The 22,001-nt window shown below is 37.8% G+C and overlaps 1 protein-coding gene across 19 annotated transcripts in view; it reads right to left on the bottom strand.

Moving 5' to 3' along the window:
* ep300b (EP300 lysine acetyltransferase b) overlaps nucleotides 1-22,001 on the bottom strand; it is a 42,864-nt gene that overhangs the window by 12,446 nt on the left and 8,417 nt on the right. For 2 of the 19 annotated variants that reach the window (XM_077211999.1, XM_077212001.1), the window contains exons 4-22: nucleotides 21,809-22,001; nucleotides 21,592-21,705; nucleotides 21,111-21,338; nucleotides 17,735-17,843; nucleotides 17,499-17,630; nucleotides 16,998-17,115; nucleotides 16,550-16,718; nucleotides 15,082-15,159; nucleotides 14,886-14,974; nucleotides 14,653-14,805; nucleotides 13,461-13,919; nucleotides 9,108-9,329; nucleotides 8,828-8,993; nucleotides 7,363-7,514; nucleotides 4,242-4,481; nucleotides 3,561-3,649; nucleotides 1,318-1,428; nucleotides 270-326; nucleotides 76-153 (exon numbers count right to left, since the gene is read on the bottom strand). The exon at nucleotides 21,809-22,001 is cut by the window's right edge. In XM_077211999.1, coding sequence (XP_077068114.1) covers nucleotides 76-153; nucleotides 270-326; nucleotides 1,318-1,428; nucleotides 3,561-3,649; nucleotides 4,242-4,481; nucleotides 7,363-7,514; nucleotides 8,828-8,993; nucleotides 9,108-9,329; nucleotides 13,461-13,919; nucleotides 14,653-14,805; nucleotides 14,886-14,974; nucleotides 15,082-15,159; nucleotides 16,550-16,718; nucleotides 16,998-17,115; nucleotides 17,499-17,630; nucleotides 17,735-17,843; nucleotides 21,111-21,338; nucleotides 21,592-21,705; nucleotides 21,809-22,001 — 2,957 coding nt within the window. The remainder of the gene's footprint in view (nucleotides 1-75; nucleotides 154-269; nucleotides 327-1,317; nucleotides 1,429-3,560; nucleotides 3,650-4,241; nucleotides 4,482-7,362; nucleotides 7,515-8,827; nucleotides 8,994-9,107; nucleotides 9,330-13,460; nucleotides 13,920-14,652; nucleotides 14,806-14,885; nucleotides 14,975-15,081; nucleotides 15,160-16,549; nucleotides 16,719-16,997; nucleotides 17,116-17,498; nucleotides 17,631-17,734; nucleotides 17,844-21,110; nucleotides 21,339-21,591; nucleotides 21,706-21,808) is intronic. The other 17 variants (XM_077212000.1, XM_077212002.1, XM_077212010.1 and 14 more) reach the window with 12 other exon arrangements.

The raw sequence follows: 22,001 nt of genomic DNA, 5'->3' as shown, positions 1-22,001 counted from the left end.
TTTGTTGACTCCATTTATTAAGAGTTTTTTTTAGCCCTATTTTGAAGTAAAAAGAGTAAAATAAAAGTAGTTCACCCTGCTGGCCAAATAGTCTCATTGTGCAGAACGCATATCTGATGCATTTTTCGACCACAGTCGGAACATTCCATCAGTCTGAGGAAGAGGAGCGGAAACAAAGGTCAGACGACGACAACAAATCCACGCCATGACTACAAGCAAACTTGAGTTGAGACATTCGGAGCGATGAAATATGTGAAAAGCAAACATACAGTTCGGGGTCGAGGGTGTCATTCTTTTTCCTTTGAAACTGATCTTTATTGATGGACCTTAGAAGAGAAAACGAGAGACAGAGAAGAGGAAGTCGCCCAATCGAGTGGGTCATGAGAATCACTGATCAAATGCTCAACCGTATGAGATACTGAGGAATAACTAGGGCTGGGCGGTATATTAAGTTTGTACGATTTATCGATTTATTTTTTTGATATATTTTTTTAAAACGATATGGAATGAGGCAATACCGTTTATATCAATACAGTAGTTTGATACGAGCACATCTGAAAAATAGCTTAGGACGCAGTGTGAGCTTCTGCAGTGAAAGTACAAAGTACAATATGTCCTAAACATGACACAAGCTTATATGAAGGGCTTCAAAATAACTGGTAAGATAAAGTTGTTAAACAGCTTGCCCTGTCAGATATTGTTGCTGACTGACAGATAAATACTTGCGCTGTTTAATGCGTTTGAGATGTGGTGCTTTTCTCAGTGCTTAACTTATTTCACAGGTATATTCCCCATCTGTAAATGTTAGAAAGTCAATCAGCAAGTGAATACGCTAAAATTCAGGCTTCCGTGAATGACCATGCGCGCCAATCAGATGGAGCACAATAGAATAGTAGCGCAATAATTCTAACTAAAATAAACATATTGCTAAAATATTTGTTGTTCGAGAATTTAGTTTTTAGATTTTAATGTTACAATGTTAAAATGTAATGTGATTTTAACCACCTTTTTGCACATAATACTGTATATTGCATAGCCTACATTCACTATATTTGTTTCCATATCCTTCAATATCAAAATATATTGTTTGTAGGATATCATTGGGCAGGATGTGAAATAAAGAAAATCTGTATTTATTTAAAAAAATGTTTTTTAAATAGAAAGTACCGAGATATATATCGTATATCGCCATTTAACCAAAAAATACAGAGATATGATTTTTTGGCCATATCGCCCAGCCCTAGGAATAACATCATGGCAATAACAATGAAGCAGAAGATCGAATCACAAACTTTGATACGTAGATGGGTTACTCACGTTTGAGGCTGGGTTGGATCGTCCCCCAGGGATACATTCTCCCCCTGGATTTCGTTGAAACACTTCTCACAGAAGTGGTACCTGTCAGCAAGAAGCCCATATTTGGGTGAACTAGACCGTTCGCCAAGAGCACAGCCAATCACAGTGAGGGCACGTGGAAGCAGGCACCAATCAGGGCAGGGCAGGCCAGGAGACAGGCACACACAGGAGAAGGCAGGTTCGTCGCCGGGAGCAGCCAATCATGAAGCAGGGATTTTGTGTGGGCAGATTGATTGATTGGTTGCGTGTAAATTTCGGAGCGGATGATTGGTCACATCAAAGCAGGCCAATGCAGACATCACAAGCGTTAAAAAGGAGGGAGAGAAAGGGGGGAGGAGGAGGGCAGAATGAATATTTTAAAAAAGTGTGAGAAACAAAACCGTTATGAGGGACAAAGAGCTAAGTGTTGGACAGGTGGAGGGGTGGGTCAGATGTAGAAGTAAATGAAACCAAAAGAGAGAGAGCAGGAAGCAGAGGCAAAGCAAAGACGGTCTTCCCTCACGTCCACTGAGCTCCAAAACAACCGTGATGCCCAGAGGAGCGAGGGACAACAATGGACAGAGTGAATGAAAAGAATGAGAACAGGAGCAACAGAGACCCATCATCCTTCCAGTGCATTTTAAAGAGGGTCCCAAGATTCATTACCAAAACAAAATGTGTGACAGATGAACAGTTAGTACACCCTGAAGTTGGCAGCATGAACTCTTGTGAAAGATCTCCTAGCCAATTTTCAGAAATTTAAATAGTATACTTTGTGTCAATCTCATAAACATCTCCAGATCACATGATGCCCTAAAAATCACTATAAAAAAGGATATTTAGCATAAAGACCATTGAGATTTGACATGATCATTATACAAATTTATTTATTTAAATGCAGGATAAAAGGCAATGCAATTACATAATAATAACAGTGTTGTTACATTACAGCCTTTTATTTTTAATGTAACAATATTGTGCACCATTTTAATAACAAATCCAGATGTAATAATATAATGTTAAATTAATCTTTTTATTATTATTAAAATATATATATATATAAATAAAAGCTTATTACAATGTAATTGTTGTTAAATAACATTTTCAATGTTTTACTAAAAATAATAATAAATTATATAACACTATCCCGTTTATGTGAGCAATGCCTGAACTTTGTATTTTGAGCACTTCTAGCGTTGTTCTTGCCTCTTCACGATGACTCGCTTGCTTTAGTCCTCAGTTGTAAGTCGCTTTGGATAAAAGCGTCTGCTAAATGATCAAATGTAAATGTAAATATTAACTCTAAAGTAGCCAAATGAATTTAATATAAATACATATATTTGTTTATGCTGAAACCTGTAATTCTGGTGAAAGATATTAACCACAAAACTCTTAATCGCCTGGCAAAGACTAATATGATGTAAGTCAGAAAATTGGCAATGATTTTCACTAACACATTAGAGGAAGTGCATCCTTCTTATTAGCACTTTGTTTTTTGTGTTCGTAACTACCAACTGAGGTAATCAACACAAATACTTGCCAACACACCTGCCAATGAAACTTAACCGCAAGAACATCAACGAAAACCTCAAAACAGAATTGGAGACAAAAATGCAGACCCTCTTTAAAATGGCCATTTAAAATCAGAAAAAGAGCAGAGATGTGAAATGTGGTCTATTTTGCCACCGAAAGTCAAATCAAGAGGCCTGAAATTCAACAATACCCTGATGTGGGAAATATGTGCTCACAGCAGAACAGCATTTACATTTTCACAAAGCACACCTCTCACCACTTTAAACCACTCACCTGAATCTTTTAACATACAAAAACACATCATCTATCAAATCTGAATATGTGTGTCTTAAAGTGTTTATTATAGTGTTCAGAAAACCAACAGCTTTCATAAAACTTCCTTCTACCGCTGGGCTGCTTCACATGAAATTGATTTTAGGCTGAAATGCAAATGTGTGATGGTCTGCGTGATGAGGTCAGTAAATTACCCATAAGGTCACATCCACATATAACTATTCTTATGAATATAATAACTTTCTTCAGTTTGTATGTACAATTATAGACCCAATTTAAGTCACTTTGAACTTTAAAGTTGTTATTCTTACTCTAATATATTTGATAATGCTATGCAGTATAGCCATTCAAATATTGAGTTAAGAAAAGGGTGTGAGTGATTTTGCATTTAGTGTGAATATAGTGTATATAATACTGACCTGTTCTGGTAACTGAAGTACGCAGCGTCTCGGGGGATGGTGCACAGCTGTTTGCCATAGCAGCATAGAGTTTGAGGAGAAAACTCCAACTGAGAGATGGAAAAAGAGGGATAAAGGGGTTCAAAGAAAGAGAAAGAGTGCGGTTGCAATATTCCAATATTAACTGAGAAATGGAAAAAGAGGGATAAAGGGGTTCAAAGAAAGGAGAAAGAGTGCGGTTGCAATATTCCAATTTTTTGGTCAGACTAATAAAATAGTACCAATTTATAATAATATAGTACATATTTAACATGCATTAAGGAAGAATCATTGTATGTTAATTAATTACTTAATGATAATAGGTCTATTATTAAATAAGTTTGGTATTATATGATAGTGTATTATAATCTTATTAATTAATAAGAATAGTAAGTATTTATAATCACATAATAATGCTTTTAACATACATTTATGGTAAGTATTAACTAAACTGCTTGCTGGAAGAATCAATGTATATTTCATAATAATAAGAAATTACATTATTCAATTTAGTATTAAATAGTAGTATATTACATTAATAATGATAATATTAAGCATTTAACATAACAATAATAATAATGCCAAAAAATAATAATTATTAGCCTTAATGCTAATTAATGTGCATCAAAAAAACTGTGATGCACAGACACACACACGGCTCACCTTCCTTCCACAGCAGTACCCCATTTCCTGCATAACGGGGTCTATTTCCTGTTCAAACACCTCGGCCAGTTTGGAGCAGTATTTATACACCCGTGACGTCTTCCTGTTATATAGCCAGGCGTTATTGAACATCAGCCACACGTCGTCCACGTACTGCCAGGGCTCCTGGTACTGACCCGTGTCCAGCTTTCGCTTGATAGTGGACAAGTCCATCGGGTTTTTTACTATGTCGAAGTAGTCCTGGAGGATGGAGTCCAGATCACAGTAAGCAGCATGAAGGATGAAGGCCATGATTGTCATTATCATCATGAGATGAAATCAAGTTCCAGTCAGACGGAGCGATGGATGGTGGCCCAGCGGGTTGAGAATCGGGGGAGAGAAGAGGGTGCAGGGGGACAATGTTGAGCGCTGTAGAAGAGGTTCACATGCACAAACAGAGAAAAACGTAACAGACTCCCACTGCCTCACTCAAATCTGTACCCTATTTATCTCCCGTTCTCCCACACACACACAGAAAAACACAAACAAATCCGGGCCAGCGCCAGCGATGGCAGACGAACTGGGGTGGGTAAAGATATTTGAACATAATATGGTCAGATAGTAGTTTGAATCGGATTGAAAATGTCAAGAAATGCCTGGAAAATTATATTTTGCGTAAAGAAAATTAAGCACATTTTTAAGACTTCTTTATTTTCATGACAATTTAATTTAGTATCATTGTATTAAATGACAATTGAACTCCCCCAGAGGTAATGACTTATTACTTAAATTGTAAGTATTTAATTGATTCGCAGTAAAAAATATATGATTTTAAATAATAATTATTATTATTATGGTAACAATGTATCATATTATTATTAATATAGATTAAAAAATTAAGACAGATGTGCTTGTCTCAATAAATAAATATAAATTCTTTAAAAAAGTAAATAAAATTAAATAAATGAAATTATATATATATATATATATATATATATATCAAAAATAAACTTTATTTACTTATATAATTTAAATATAAATATAATTATAATTATATTGTTTTTATATTGTATATATATTTTGTTTTTATATTATATGTATTTTATATTATATTGCTAAATATAATTTATTGTTTTTCTTTTGATTTTGGGGTGAAATATGATCTGGGCATTTCTTCATGAGATTCACCCTGTAACCATTAGGAAAGTAATTCATTGTTCTGTCATCATTTTTAGTTTTAAGTAAAAGTTTATTAATTTTAAATCCAAGTTTGGTGTATTCATTTCACATCTGGAGGATAGCCTGGATGAAAAATTAATCCATTTCGCCAAACAAACAGGCTTTCTAGGGGTTGATGTTGGCAGGGTTAGCGTTTAGGGTACAGTAAGCTGAGGTGAGTACAAGCGAGGTGATATCGTCACAGACACATTAAATTACATTAGCGCAGCTATGAGCGTTTACACGACAAGGCACAGCAGGACTCCCTTCTTTACAGTCCAACAGCACAAATCATCAAAGACACAGTAAAAATACATTCCTTCAAGGTGTCGACCCCACAGTATTCAGGTTGTGTGCCACAAAGAGGATTTTTTTAAATGAATGCTAATAAAAACTTGAGTTTTACAGCAATTTACTTTGAGGTTTTGGTTCATTTCAAAAGATCTATGCCCACACAACCCTCGAGTCCTTCAAACTGACGCGATGGGGGCGACACCAATGGCAGGACAAACAGGTGTTTCAAACAAACATACATGAACAAACACTGATCTGATACCAGTGAAGAGAGTGAATAAACCCAGAATCATTATAAGCACTTTGAAGTTAGACATGAAAATTATTGAGTTATTTTATTTTCAGGGTTCCTACACCTTTTGACCAATAAATGTCCAACTTTTTTAGTTGTCTGTGATAACTGGATGAGGATTTTTATAGACATTTTGTTCAAATTGATTTGGTATTTTTGGTGATATTTGGTGGCAGTGGTGGGATGGCTAACTGCAAGATAGTGCCGAAAGTTCAATTTTTAGGTCAAACATCACTCTCTTTGTCTGTAATGTTTGCTTGTCATACCTTAAATGGAGCCAGTGCATCATTTCATCAAATCACTGCTAAAGCAGCAAAATAACCAGAATAACAGGAAACTAATTTTCAGTCAAGTGATCCCATCATGCAACACATGACACTAAACATTTGTGTCTATTTAACACAAATGAAAGCCAATTGTACTTGATCAGTGTATACATTTTAATCTGCTATGCTGGTTATAGCCAAAAAATAAATAGAAAATTGGCCATAACTCTGGGGATTGATGGTAGACTTAGCATGAGGCTTTTATGTGGCAAAATAAAACAAATGTGATGGATTAAAGCTCAGGTTAAAATAATGAGCTACATGGAGTTTAAGCAGATGACAGCTAAAAAAAAATATACTAAACGAACAAAGACAATAAGGCCAGTACAGTTTATGAGATCATTCAGAGCGGTTTCATTTTGTTGATGCCAAACAACCAGCAAGACTTATTGCCAATTTGAGGAATAAGATCAAAACAAACTAGTTCAAAGTGCCAGTTCATTTTCACCGTTTCAGTATATTTACATAAAATTCCTCAGTAAATTGCTCAAATAAAACAAAATTAAAAGCTTAAGTCAGTAATATTTGCAGCATTAACATCACCATTGGATTAAAAAAAAAAGTTACCCAAACATCCTGTCAGCCACTGGTTCCCAAAAAAACAAATTAGTCCCACCCCAACCTCACACCATTGGTGCAATCAAAGTTGTGCTGTTGGATGGTCAAAAATGGCTTAAGTCACATCAGCACATTAATCTAAAATTTTAATGTGAAAAGAATTACAAACATCAGCTTTAAGGTTTTAGGTCTTTTTTACGGGATGAAGACACATCAACCGCAAGAACAGATGTTCATAGTCTGCTCTGCCTTATTTTTCACTCTTTTTTTTCTGACAGAAACGCTACAAAAGCAAGCTTGCAACGTCTCTCTCACATCCACACACACAAGACACAAAAGAAGGCAGAAGAGGAAGAGAGGAGTAAAGGTAAAAAAAATAAATAAAAGTAATGAAACTAGAACTGAAAAGTGCTAGGTTGTTTGTAGCATAATGCGTGCCAGCGCAGGCCCTTACCAGGTTAGTTTTGTTACTAGTTCGAATACGTACGGGTATTCCCAGTAACTGGGGGTCCACCGGCTGCCGGAAGGGCAGCGACTCTGGGTCCTGTCTGTACAGAGCTTCCAGAGTGGGCATTAAAGCCTGGCGGAGCTCGTCGGGCTTAAAGACTGATGGAGAGGAAGGAAATGAAGGAAGCAGCAGAGTCAGGAATCAGTTACATATTCATATGAAAATCATAAGTACTGATTTCAAAGCAGTGTTTGTCCTTCATATTAAACTGCGAAAAAGGAATATGAACAAGCACCTGCTGATTCTAGATCAGAATTAGTAGATTTCATGCAATGAGACCTGATGTTTTTCCATAGTTTTAACACCATATAAAATTTATTACAATAGCAATTCTTGTGTGGTGTTTTCCCTTTTTGTAAGATGCTTTGGTTAATGAATTTATGCAAATTATATAAGAACGTCTGTAGGATCCTTAAAGGTGGAGCATATGATTTCTGTGCCACTAGTTTCACCAAACAGAATAAAAAAAAAAAACATTTCCCAAACAGCCCCCTGTATAAGAGGTAGTCAAGAAACAGAAAGTCCCACCCCAAACTCACACCAATGAGCGAGGCCTTGGATCCAGACGTATTTTCCCATATGTACTTTTTAAAAGTTTGTTTAAGAGATATAAGCAATGAACCAAATAAACCAGCTATCACAACATTACACAGTTTGATTTAAAGCAAAATTATTCGGAAATTAGACAAAAAAATTACACATACATAAATATACTGGTGTGTAATAATAATAATAATTTATTTTTATATATATATATATATTTATATTTATATATATATATATTTGGGGTGCAGACTGGATCGACTCCATTCCTAGAGCTTCCGAACAAATGGGTTTTTTGGGGTGCGGACTGATGGGGCACTGAACCCGAGGTTACCCCGTGAGTCAGTCCTAGAGCTCCTCCTGTCCGATTTTAGGGAAAAATCGGGTCCATCTGAGACGTCAAATGGAATTCTTAGGCGCGCCGAATAAACACCACAGACACAGTGTCAGATTAAAACTATATGCAAAATAAGATTCCTTTTATTACCGTTTTAATTTCCCTTGCTTTTATTTCGTTTATTTTCTATGCAAATCTCCTTGAATTGCCATAATGTGATGATTTTAATTCCTTTCTATGTAAAGCATTTTGAATAACTGTTTTATCCTTGCTTTTATTTTGTGATTATTTTTATTCCTTTATATGAAAAGCACTTTGAATTGCCATAGTGTATGAAATGTGCTATATAAATAAACTTGCCTATAAATGACAATGTTTCGAGAGCACCACATTTACAGGCTTGCATACGGTTTTCTCAGCACATTACACTTGCAAAGGTATTTTAACATAGAATAGTCACATGACCTTTAAGGATGAAAGATTTACCCTAAAACAAAAGTATCTACGAATGTGTGGACGAGTTTGTTTTACCTTTCTTCTTGCTTTGTGTGTTTGTGGGAGTGCTGTTCGCGCCCGCAGTCTCTTCCTCTTTGGGTTCGGTTTTGACCTCCGGCTTCTTGTCCTCAGCTGTCGACCCAGTCGATGTTTCCATTGGTTCTGTCTTGCATTCATCACCTGCAGGTTCCTCCTTCTTTATCTAGCAGACCAATCAAAATAAGGTTAGGGAATGAATCTGTCATCCGAATGTCTCGGATTTAAAAGATGTAAAAAATTATTTTTGTTTTAGATGTAATTGTGTTTTACTGCTAACCTCTGGTTTCTCCGTCTTAATCTCAGTCTTTATGGCGGCCATTTTCCCTGAGGCCTTATCCTCCATCTCATTTTCATCCTCTTCTTCCTGCTTGACCTCAGTTTTGGGGTCAAGTGGGGCGGTGGGCTCGGATGATGTCAGTTGTGAGCTAGGATCAGTACTGCTGACCGATGCAGGAGTTGAGGCCTGACCGTCTGCAGTCAGAGACGACTTCTGAGACAGCTGAGGGTGGGAACAAAACAAAGGAGGAGTAGAGTAAGGCCGTGCGTCCACCAAAGCGTTTTTAGCCGGCTGAAAACGGTAGGCGCTCTGCTGAAAACACCTAGCACTGGGCGCTTGAGAGCGTTTTGGCAGCGCTGCGTTTTTTCAGTTGAGACGATTCGTTGCTATGATAGAGAATATACGCAGCACAGTTTACTTGTAACTGATATCGTAGATAATTTGTTTCATACTAAAAATGTATTTTTCATCTATTTTGTTCGGTTAGCTCTGCTGGTTGATATCTTTGTACAGGTAGAATGTTGTGACAGTTGGTCGGTGTGATATTTGTCCCGCCCCTCCTCCACTGTGATTGGACGGCTGTGTAAAAAGTGACAGTGATGAGCGCAGCGTTTTACCCAAAGTTGAACATTTTTCAACTCTCTGCGACCAGTAAAAAACGCCGTGCACTCAGCACTTGAGCGTTAAATACACGCCCCATGTCTCGTTACACTCATGGCGTTTAAAAAAACGCGGCGCTCCCATTGAAAACAATTGCCATTTTACGCCAGCTGCGTGAAAAAACGCTTTGGTGGACACACGGCCTAAGAGCAAATAGCCAAAATAAGAAGCGAGTCAGCAGGAAAGAGAGAACAGTCAATGACAAACAAAGGTCAATAGGAACAGCCAAAAAAACAACAACATCTTAGGAGCATCAATAGACAACAACATCAATAGAGAAACAAATGTTAGAACAAGTCAATAGAAATCAGTCGAGTAAAAGAGAACAGCCAATAGCAAACAAAATCTAATCTAAGAGCAATTGTTCCACAGCTTCCCAGCTTGAATGGCACTTGTCATTGTATGTTGCATGAAGGTGGCTTCTCTGCTGCGCGCAAAACGTCTTGAGGAGACAGCTGAGTTCGGGTCATTCATTTGCTGCTCTGATTACATTCACTCTGCATGATAACGCGGCACGCTCACTCTCACTCTTATCAAATCTTCACCACTGTTATCCCCTACATGCATTTCGTTGAATTAATGATGTCGACGTCATCAGCTACAATGCAAGTGCATGTTACTTTACTTCCCAACATAATCTAGCAAGATCTGTGCAAGTTAGCATCTGGTTTGAGACGTGCTTTTTTTGGGAGGTAAATAATGGTGCAAATACCAGTAAATTGGCGAGCGCAAACCTTAGTAAATCACCTTGCGTGACTCATTAAATACTCTCCTCCCATAAATTTTGCATCTGAAAGGGAAACTGCTAAAAATGCATATGAAATAAGGTCAGCCGCAAAAATAACCCTGTCTATGCCTTTTCAGTGCCAATTCTTCACTAAGTGTCTTTAGTTATTCCTGACAGTAGTTTTTTAACACCAAAAGAGGGTTTGAGATGGCGTAAGCTGTTAGCAAATCTGGCCCTTAGTTTTAAGAATCATTCTAAATTTAAAAGAATACCAGTCCACAACTATAATGACACAGAGAAACCCTATCGTTGGAATCACTTTCACAACAAATTTTACCAGCTGCTGAACAAAATTGACAGCCAATTAGAATCCATCCAGCTTTAAAGAGCTTGAGCATTTAAAGCATCAGACGATATAATTGCAGCGCATGCTTAGAATAAACAGAACGATAACGTCCGCTGGTGTAGACGCTTATATAGATATTGTTATAGTTATCTTTATAGGGCTGTTGATTTAACACTAATGTAATAAATGAGTTATGGAAAAATAACATGGTAAAATGATTTAGCACTTAACACATTTAATGCACCAGCCCCCCCAGACCTACTTTGTTCATCTTACATTAGTTTCATACAGTTGGATTGGTGAGGAACATGAAGCAGGGTAATCTGTCCAGAATAGCACGAGTGTAAATGTGTTATTGATTTTATACAACAGTTTAATAAATAAGAATTAGTTAATATAGTGTTATATTTTAGACATGATGTTGTATGTTTTTGCTCAGTTTTGCCGACTAAAATATTACCTATAAAGTCAGAGCAGAACTCAGTGGTGTTTCTCTTCTGAATGAATCCATGTTTTGAGTGAATCAATCGGGTGGAACCAGTGATTCAATTACCTATTCATAAAGATAGCCTTAATTCCTTAATGAATCAGATAATGACTTTAAAATGATCTTTTCTTAGCCAAATTTGATGTGTGATTAATTACATTAATTAATCGGCACATCATGTACTTAATTCGATTAAAAATGTAATCGCTTGACAGCCCTACTATATAGTTATTGTTATTGGTGTGAACAGGCCTTTGCCATAATCTTTTAAAATGTAATAAAATTAAATTTGAACGATTACTTTTATTTTTGCAAACAACGTCTTGCACAACAACGGTTTACAGTTTAAATAAAAACATGGGCGAATTCTGTGAAAAATTTAAAAATAATGTTTGAATAAACTGTATTATTACGGTTATTATTTTTAGAAGTACATTCTACTGTATAATACTAATACATTTTAAGAACCTTTGTTTTGTGGAGTTTTAGTGAAGACTTGAGTTTCTTTGTGTATCTGAAGATGAAGTTTAAGTGGACTGTCCTTATATAGTGAGACGACAGACGCTGAAAACACCACAAGCGGCAGTGTAGGGATGGGACGATTACCGGTTTCACTATAAAATGTTCTGACGGTTAGTAATATCGTTTAAAATTCAATTATTATTAAAACGGTGTTTGATTATCGCAATTTTAATAACTCACTATAAATCCTGTCCAGCCAGCAACAGTCTGACGCAGGCGCGCAATGTTGGGTTTTTTTTATTCGAGAAGGAATGGCGGAAGGCAGTGACCGTGTTCGGGAGATTTTTCAGCCTTTTAAGACGACCAAATCTGAGGTGTGGTCATATTTTGGCATTTACAAAAGTCCTGAGAGAAACGTAATCAAGAATGGTTACCCTGTCTGCAGAACATGCACAAAAAAAGTCGCTGCAATAGAGGGAAACACTTCAAATCTGCCGAGTCGTCCTGAGACCATCATCCACTGTTGTAGCGAACGCAAGGCAATTTAACTTTGACCTCAATACTAAAACTACATCTGGGAAATAATTGGGCACAAAATGTTGTTTTGAGTTGAAATAATTTTATCTCACTCACTTGAAATAAACTTGAAGCTTCCACGAAGAAAAGTTCGCAGCAAGTGGCTTTGAGCCAAAGACGAACGAACAAGTTCAAACAAGACTATTCAGAATGACATTTAAGAGATAATAATGTATATTCAATGTATATTCATTGTACAGTTATAACACCGATTTCTTTTTACCACATAATTACGGGGACATATTTAATAGAGATTAATGTCTCTATTCTTACCTGTTAAATCCATTTTGTACAGCGTACAAAACAATCGTCCAGACAAGATGATCACAACAATATTATCAAATTCTGTAAACAATAAATCAACTCCGATTTCATTTTCAATACAATCAAAAACGGAGACGCAAGATGACAAGTTGTATTTGAATGAAATGAGAGTGTGCGTCCGTTGTGATACATGGATGTGCGTTGTGGATGTTGCTATTGACGACGGTCATTATAACGAAGGAAATGCCACAGAATAGAATCTTACTTTAAAAAGTGCATAGAGCTGCTTGTTTTATTTGTTGTTTGTTGATTCTTAAATATAAAACTTGTTAAAATGTTTTCAGTGTGAGCATCAGTTCTTTTTAACACTTTCATCTTGTTTTAACAAAACCGTGATAATATTGATAATCACGATAATTTCGGTCCCTATAATCGTGATAAGAAATTTTCATATTGTCCCATCCCTACGGCAGTGTTTGAGTAAGTGTGTAGCAGACAAAACTGCGCCATTCATTCACACAGAGACACGCAGAATAAATATTTCAATAGCAGTCTTTTTGAGGTTATACATTCACAAACACCATCCATATTGCAATTCGATTTTTGTAAAGCCCTATGCGATCTATTCATCCAAATTCAGCCAAATTCCGGATCCACTATTTTGTCCGCATTTTCCGCATCGCGGAAATCATAGGGCACTAAATTAATAGCGGATCCAAACAAAAATGATAAATGGAGGCTCTTCAGTGACATACAAGTCAACCTATGAGAAGATGTGAAGATACAAGCAAAAACACCCTGAACAAAAACATTCTCGATTGTGATACTCACAGGAGTGCGTGGGTGTGCACAAAGCCCGTGGGCGTTCTGGGAAGGCACAGATGACGCTAGCCCTGTTTGGGGGCCTCCAGCGGCTCCGCCCCCATGTGATTGCTGCTGTAGCTGACTGTTTTTTTCTGAGCCCACCCCCTGTGCCATCGAGGGCAGCTGCATTGCAGGTGGGGCCATCGTGGTTGAAGAAGTGGGGGTGTGGGGCTGGGGAGTCTGGTTACCCGGCAACTGTGGGGGCGTTTGGTGCGGGGCAGGGGTAGGGGTGCGGCTGCGTGCGGGAGAAGGGGAGTTTTGGCGTAAGGGAGGACAGTGCGCATGCAATCCAGGCTGTGGAGCAGGTGGAGGGAGGTTGGACGGAGGCCCCTGAGGGCCAGCAGCGGCTCCAGAGCCAGAGACTGCAGACTGAGTTTGAGCTGCTGGACTTCTGACTGCCTGCGATGGAGTAATGGGCATCTGATTCTGAGAGAGGATAAAGACAACAAACAAAACTCAGAGTTAACTGGGTGGTATTACTACACATCAAGAGCTGGGCGATCCATTTATAATTTACGACATATTCCTGATAGTTTTGCTGGTGATATAACATCATCAATACTGCAGTGATCACAAGTTTCCTGAAGACGGTTTCATGACTGCTTCTTGTTTCAATACTCTCTCTAATCCGTTCTTTCAAACCATCAGTTATAATGAATCAGTTCAATAACTCATTCATTAATTCACTTGGGTCACCTCATGTATTAAAATGTTTGTGTATTTGTGTATAACCATGTATATTGGAACATATAAATAAATATAGGTCACCCTTATTTATATAGCGCTTTTTACAATACAGATAGTTTAAAAGCAGCTTTACAGTGATAACAGCAAAATAATGCATCAGAGTTTGTTTATGTTTGTTTAGCAGATCACACACAACATCACTAAACACAAGAGGTGAAACATGAAACATGGAGGTTTCAATGGGACAATTCTAATTTAATAATCTCAAATTATGCTAAATCTCAATGAAAAAGTAATTATTCTTAAAATTGAGCATGTTAGTCAATGTTTATTGTCTTTAACAAGAGATTATAAGAGAAATACTGTTATACACTCATAACCACCAAAAGACGGATCATAATAAAGCATTAGATGCATTAAAAACATCAAACTGTACTGAGTAATATGATATGAATGTGCTTTAATAGCTGACCTGTGGTATGGCTCCCTGCCCTGCAGGTTGGTTCAGGCCACCCACACCCTGGCCCAGTCCGGCACCCGTGCCTGGAAACTGGTTCTGCATGTACTGGTTTTGTAACTGGGGTACGTTGGGTTGAGCCATTCGAGGTGTTCCCTGCATACTCATCTAAAAATACACAAAAAAGACACCATATAAACACTTAAAGTTAAATCAGTTGTCCCCCTTCAGGTCACAAGTGAGTTTACCTGATTGAGGTTTGTTCCCATCGGCAGGGGCGGCGTTGACCTTTGACCCATTGGCTGCTGCATCCCTACCTGGGCAAACTGATTCATACCTGCACGGGTGAGTAAGAACGAAAGTCACAAAAAAAAGACAAACACAAAAATATGGATTTATTTAAGGAAGTTCAAAACTACAGAACATTTAGTGAGTGTGCCATACCAGCAGGATTCTGCATGCGGTTGGCCATCGGATTGGGTCCAGGGGCTTGAACTAAGGGCGGATCTGAATGGGGACCATCTAGGAGAGATCAGAACATCCATTACAACCATTCCATGCAATCAATAACAAAAATCAGTATCAGTATTGTGCTCGGGCGGCCACAATGTGATATTTACTTTTTCTGCGAAATAATACAGGATTGTTCACCAGAGGAGATTAATAGCTACATTTCTAAAGAATTAATCGTTCTAAAACAAGTGGGGTGATTTTATTGGTGAGCGCAAAATAAAAATAATATAAAAGTTTGTAATTTATTTTTTAAGGCCCGTCCACACCAAGGACGAAAACTATAGAGACAAGGATGAAGATATAGCTCTAAAAATCATTCAAAATTTATAAAAGAATACCAGAGTCTGCACCACAACTATAATAGCACAGAGAAATGATAACATTGGAAAGATTTTTTCCAGCAAATGAACGATAAAAACATTGACAGCCAATCAGAATCCATCCTGATTTAAAGAGCTCGAGCGTTAATTTAAATGCAACACAACAAAACTGCAGCGCACGCTTATAATAAAAAGGAATAACAATATCCTGTGTTGGTGTGGATGCTAATACAGTTACCTTTACAGTTATTGTTCTTGGTGTGAATGGGCCTTTACTCCTGAGGACTTTTTTTGAGCTGGAGCTTTTGATCCTTTCAGAGCTGGGCGATATTATTATTTTTGGCGGGTATTTAGACATGGGTTAACTCTTTACAAGAACCCACTCATAACTCTTTCAGTAACCATAAAGTGAGTTAAAAAAATAAAAATAAAAAAACTCTCCACTTGAGATTGCATTCTGCACATTCCCACTGTTAAAACAATTCGGTATAAAATAATATTAATTGGGATTTGTATTGTGATTATTATTAAATAATATATTAAACAAAATAATACTGTAATACTCCAATTATTGTGTCTTAATATAAGAAAATGAGTATTTAACAAAAAATTATATTATTTCATAGTACTGTTGTAAAATTTATTTGAATTAAATGAAATAGAATAGAATTAAAAATCAATTTTGATTTAATTGTGACTTAAACGTTTGGAAATGTTGTTCTTTTATGGAATACTGCAGTATTTATTATAAAAAGATTTATACGTGCGGATTCATATTTTTAAAAAAGTAAAAACTTCTAAATTGATCAAAATGACTTTCGCTCCCTCTTGCAATGTCATCTCTTCTCTTCTGGGCGGGACAAACTGTCACTCGCATGACATCACAGCAATAGCAAACCACAACCATCCAATCAATTCCCTACGGACAACATTTTGTTGTTGTTTGAGAAGCCTTTTCACTCAAATAGACGTCACAAAAGGGAAGAAAAGACTATCTCAACTTCCGTTTCATGCATCAAGTTTTTTTTTTTTGACGGGTAGCCATACATGGCTGTATGCAGGTGTGTATGTGTACGTACTAGGCAGCTGTGCCTGGTTCATGCCAGCTGGTGCTTGAGGTAGAGCACTGTTGGGCATGCCAGGCTGAGCTGGCATCATACCCTGCTTCTGCAGTCGAGTTCTCCTCTTCTCCTCCAGCTCCTTCTGAATCTTATAAATCTTCTCCGCCAACAAGTGGTAATACTCCGCCTGGAAGAGATAAACATGTCATAAGACAATCATTCTTCCAATTCGGTTTAAAACATGTACACTGATTCAGTTCAAAGTCTTTTTTGTGCGCTTTTAGTGAAAACAGAAATATTTATGGACGTATTTGTGCCTGGTTAGGCTGTTTTTTTCAGTGTTCTGTCCAACTGTGACATCTGTGTCATAGGTAAAAAAAGTAAAGAAACAAGTGATTCTGTCAATTCATTCAGATATTCTCCAAATATAATCCACAAACATGAGACTGTGCAAGCGTTTTCTTACCCTGCTGTTGGCAGATTCGTACATGTCACCCTCCACTTTGCGTGCGTAAGCTACAAGATTTTCCATCCGCCGATCCTTCAGTGCTGCAGGGTCTGGAGTGGGGAAGATAGCCTGCACACTACACACACACACACACACACACGACTGAGAACGAGCTCATGGAATTAAACAGCACCTTATGTGCGACTTTCCAGATGTGTGTGATTAGTAGATAAGGATTTTTAAATCATTTTATGGAGTGTGAGCACCAAATCATCATATTAGAATGATTTCTGAAGGGTCATGTGACACTGGAGTAATGATGCTGAAAATTCAAAATTCAGCTTTACCATAGCAGTAATAAATTACATTTCAAAATATATTCAAATTGAACCTGTTATTTTAAATTTTAATAATATTTCACAATATTACCATTTTTAATAAACATTTTCGATGTCCATTTCTAATAATGGGTGCATAAAATTACAGTAGTTGGTCTAAGTGGGTGTGTGTATCACTTACAGTTTGTGTACGAGGTGATTCCGGAGATCCTGTGTAATGTCTTCATGCCAGTTCTTCCTCATTCCTGCAGAGGGGGGCGTGGCCGTCGCTACAGAACCCATGTTACCAACACCAGAGACGTCATTCATCAGACTGCAAAAGAGAGTCAAACCATCAAACATCAACGTTAAAATTTGATTTTGACCAACCTATTTAAACCGGGTGCCGGTCCACTGTACCGCAGTGATGTTCAGTACCTCTGAGCCGTCATGTTCCTGTGCAACATGCCGTCAGGCAGCATTCCCGAATGCTGGTTCGTCATCGGAGCCCCGGCTCCACCGTTCACTCCCATTGAGTTCCCACCTGCTGGGGAACAAAGTACAAGACACCATAGGTAAAACATGCTAAATAAACTTAATTCAAAGTGAAAACAAATGTCTTTTTCTTAAAGGGTTAGTTTGAGGTTAAATTGAGGTTTGAAAGTGGTAGTTGTGTAGCTGTCAATAGAGGGACAGAAAGCTCTCAGATTTCATTACAAATATCTTTCTGTTCCGAAGATGAACGAAAGTCTTACAGGTTTGGAACAACATAAGGGTGATTAATTAATGACAGAATTTTCATTTTTGGCCAAACTAAACCTTTGGCAAATATTTTTCTTGTTTTAAGCATAAACCCACTTAAAGCTACAATATGTACGTTTTTTCGCCGCTAGGGGTCGCTAACCTCTTCTAATAACAAAGGCATAGATTGATGACGCAGTGATACGCAGAATGATGGGACTTGCTGTCATGCTGATGGGTCCAATAATGTTTATGGATGAGTGTATACATCAATGTTTTTAACATGACTGTGGAATGAACAGGTCGCGATTGCTAATGAGACACAGATATCAGCACCACGCGCGAGTCCCGCGGATATAAAGGTATAAGGACATTTCATTCTACTGATCTACCCGCAAGTGCAGAATTACTATTCACACAGGTCAGTTTATTAGACGAATGAAACTTGTGAGGTAACGCAGCGCTGTTTCACTTGGTCTACTACACTATCACACTAAACTGCATTTGAGTGTGTTTAAAGTTATAATGTTATTCTATGTGTTAGTTTGTCTGTATGAGACTAGCAGTAAGCTAGACCAACTTTAGAATAACATACTAATCATATTCTAACATTTCACCATGTTGAGCTATATAACATTGATTAGTTTTATGTACATTTGCTCACCTGTCTAATAAAGTACATGCAAGAGTGGCATCTCTGTCAAGTCGAAGTAAGACGCGGACATGGAGCTTTCGGCATCTCGAAAACGCCACGCTGATATTGGTGATCCTCGTTTTTGTTCTCCTTTTTTGACAAAGTCTGCTTGCCATGCTCCATAATGTTTGAATGAAACAACGACAGCATGAGTGTGCCGCTAAACGTAACGCAGTTGTCCACGTCTGTCGCCATGGTTACTATGGCAATACGAGCGGAAACCAGAGATAACGCGGATATAACGTCATTGACAGGCGACAATGACCAGGAAGGAGCCATTATTTAAAATAGGAATATTTGGGAACTTTTGGAATAATGTAAGAACACAACTGCATGAAATATATCACACCGTCCAAGTGATTTTTGGATATTTTTTTACAAAAAATCTTACATATTGTATCTTTAATTTTTTTAAATATTTTTTCAGCAAACAACACCTAATATCTGGAGTATATGCATCTTGATTTAAGAATGATCAGATATTTGTACTGGAAAACAAGACAAAAAAAACTGAGTATGAAAATGATTTTTTGCAGTAAGGAAGGATGTACACTAACTGTACGTTCTTAAGCTTCCAAAGGCTACCGGAAGTCATTCATTTTCAATGGAAGCTGGCTTCTCTCAGCTGTAAGAAGCGTCAAATCCATCGGCGTTGCATTTTGGGCGTTTTGAGCGTCAATCAGAAAGTTGAAAGTAGCTCAACTTTATGGTAATGAGCTATGACGCGGTTCAGTGGCAAGCAGCGGCAAAACGGGAGCAACCAATCGGAATATAGATGTCCTTCGCGCTGGCTGATTCCAGAGAAACATACGATGTAAACTTCTGCTTCTTTGTCGCTCAAGTCGGCGGCGGTGTGAACGTACAGTAAGATCGTGATATGGCTTAAAGCGATTTTACAAAAATTGCAAACGCTTAAATTTAATGTAATCATGTATGCGCTTGCATGTTTCAGTATGCATGAGAATCTCATTATCTGCCGGAGTTTGCAGCAGCAAACAGTAAACAGTAAATTCTGGTCTGCACAAACTCCGTCTCTGCATCTGCATTCGGGAACGCAAAATGCGCCAACCATCTCATCATTCTTGTAATGAGAAGTGCTTAAAAGAGAAGTATTAAGGGCTTTGATGGTTTGAAAATGAAGAAATTAAGACAGCCATAAATATTAGTATTGTAATAATTGTAAAATAATGTAACGTAAAATATAATAAAATAAAATTATTATTATATTATTCTATCCATAAATACTCTATTTTATTTTACATTGAAATATTACAATAAAGTAATATTTCTTATTTGTTTTTATATAGTAATTTTTATATTTTTATTTAGTGATAATAATAACAACAACATTATTATTGTTATTATTATTATAGTTTTGATATATAAATCACCTGGATTTTTTTAAATTGGATTTTAAACTGCAATTTTACTCAGAAAAATCATGCATGTCGTATTACATTAGTGAGACGATCATTTTTTTTTATCAGGTGCGTCTTCAATCTGATCTGTTAGTGAAGGATGTAAATTTCTAGTTCTACACCAATACAGACTTATAAAAGATCCTCAAATAACATTAGTGGAGAAGCATTTAATCAGAGGGCCTGTCCAAATACACACACTTGCACTTGACCACGCACTTTGTCTACTTAGATTACATATTTCCGGAGTTCGGCCAAAGTGTTTGAATGGGCGTGAAGACCACAAGTGTTTTAAGATTTTTGTTTACTCAATAGGACACACTTAATCACTGTGTGAGTGTGGTGCTTCATTTTCAAACGTTTTACAAAATGCATATAAATCTCTGCAGTCATAAAATGTGCAACACTTTACATTTTAAAACCAAATCATAGGTAACTTTTAATCAACTCAACTTACACTGGAAAGTTTTTCTTCACATGACGCGAAATCGGTGCATGTAATTTCCTGAACGTGATGAATGATGGAATACGCTAAAGGCCCGTTCACACAAAGAATAATAACTACAAAGATAACTATATTAGCGCCCACACCAGCAGACGATATCATTCTGTTTATTCTAAGCGCGTGTTTGTCTGCCAAATGCTCGATATCGTCATAGTTGTGGTGTAGACTCTGCTATTCTTTAATATTGAGAACAAATTTTTAAAACTATATCTTTATAGATATCGTCCTTGGTGTGAACGGGCCTTTAGCCTCAAAGACTCCTCAGAAGCAGTATTAGTGATAGTGTGGATTTAGAATGCATTAAGTGCACTTTGGCACTGCGCTTTGGCGGTTTTCAGACAAGGGATGGCCTTGCACACTTACTCGGCGCATACACATGCTCTTAAGTGGCTAAGACAGCATTTGGACAGCAGTATTTGGACTGGCCCAGAGACTAAAGATTAAGGAAACTCTAACCTATATTGTTGAGCGTCCTCATGCCGGGTTGAGCAGTTGCAGAGGTCTGCTGATTCTGATTGGATGCCTGGTTGCCCTGGTAGGTGAGCCCAAGAGCAGCATATGCCCTTTCGATTGAGCTTGGGTCAATCTGACTGGGTGGGTTTAAGTTTGGGGCTGAAGGCTGGCCGCCAGGTAATGACCCACCTAATGGACCACCCATGGCCATCCCAGCACCTACCAGCAGAGCTAGAGAGAAAGATGAAGGATGGGAGATTGAAAAACCCTTTCAATATGTTGAGTACTCGAAGATATTTTAAACAATGTTTTAAATCATTGGAATCCAGTGTTGTTTTGGACCCCATTGACTTTCACTGTATGGGTGAAATTAGCTGAAACATTCTTCCAAATATTTTCTTTTGTGTTCCACTGAAAAAGGTAATAAAGTCATACAGATATATAATGACTTGAGGATGAGTTGCATTTGTGCATATTAACTCACATTGCTGGTTTCTTTTGTCCCCAGCGCTCTTTAGCGGCAGGCAGACGGGACAGTCGTGCCGCGTGCAGTTCTTCCAGTGAGAGATGATCTGTCTAGAGGATGCGCAGTGAGCCACTGTCGGGGAACACAAGCATGCAAGTAAGGTGCTGTCATCTTTTTTATGCGTGGGGGAAGATAAAATACGAACAAAAGATTATGAATGGGTGGCTCCGCTCACCCTGGCAGGATTTGCCGGCCTGACAGTGGGTCATGTGATTAAGGACGTTCTTCATGGTTCTGCAATGGGGCAGGTTGCACTGGCGGACCTCTCCGTTGGCCTGCTCTCTGCGATGGCACTTGTGAGCATGTAGTAACAGCACCAACTGCTGCTGAATGAGTTTACGCTTCTCCGGGTCCGCTGCAGGGGGCGC

This window comes from Siphateles boraxobius, unplaced genomic scaffold, assembly GCF_051911475.1.
Source record: "Siphateles boraxobius isolate OS27281-9 unplaced genomic scaffold, OSU_SipBor_1 66, whole genome shotgun sequence".
NCBI classification, from domain to species: Eukaryota; Metazoa; Chordata; class Actinopteri; order Cypriniformes; family Leuciscidae; genus Siphateles; species Siphateles boraxobius.
The sequence above is the reverse complement of the archived record's forward strand: the minus strand, read 5'-3'. Positions and strand labels throughout refer to the sequence as shown.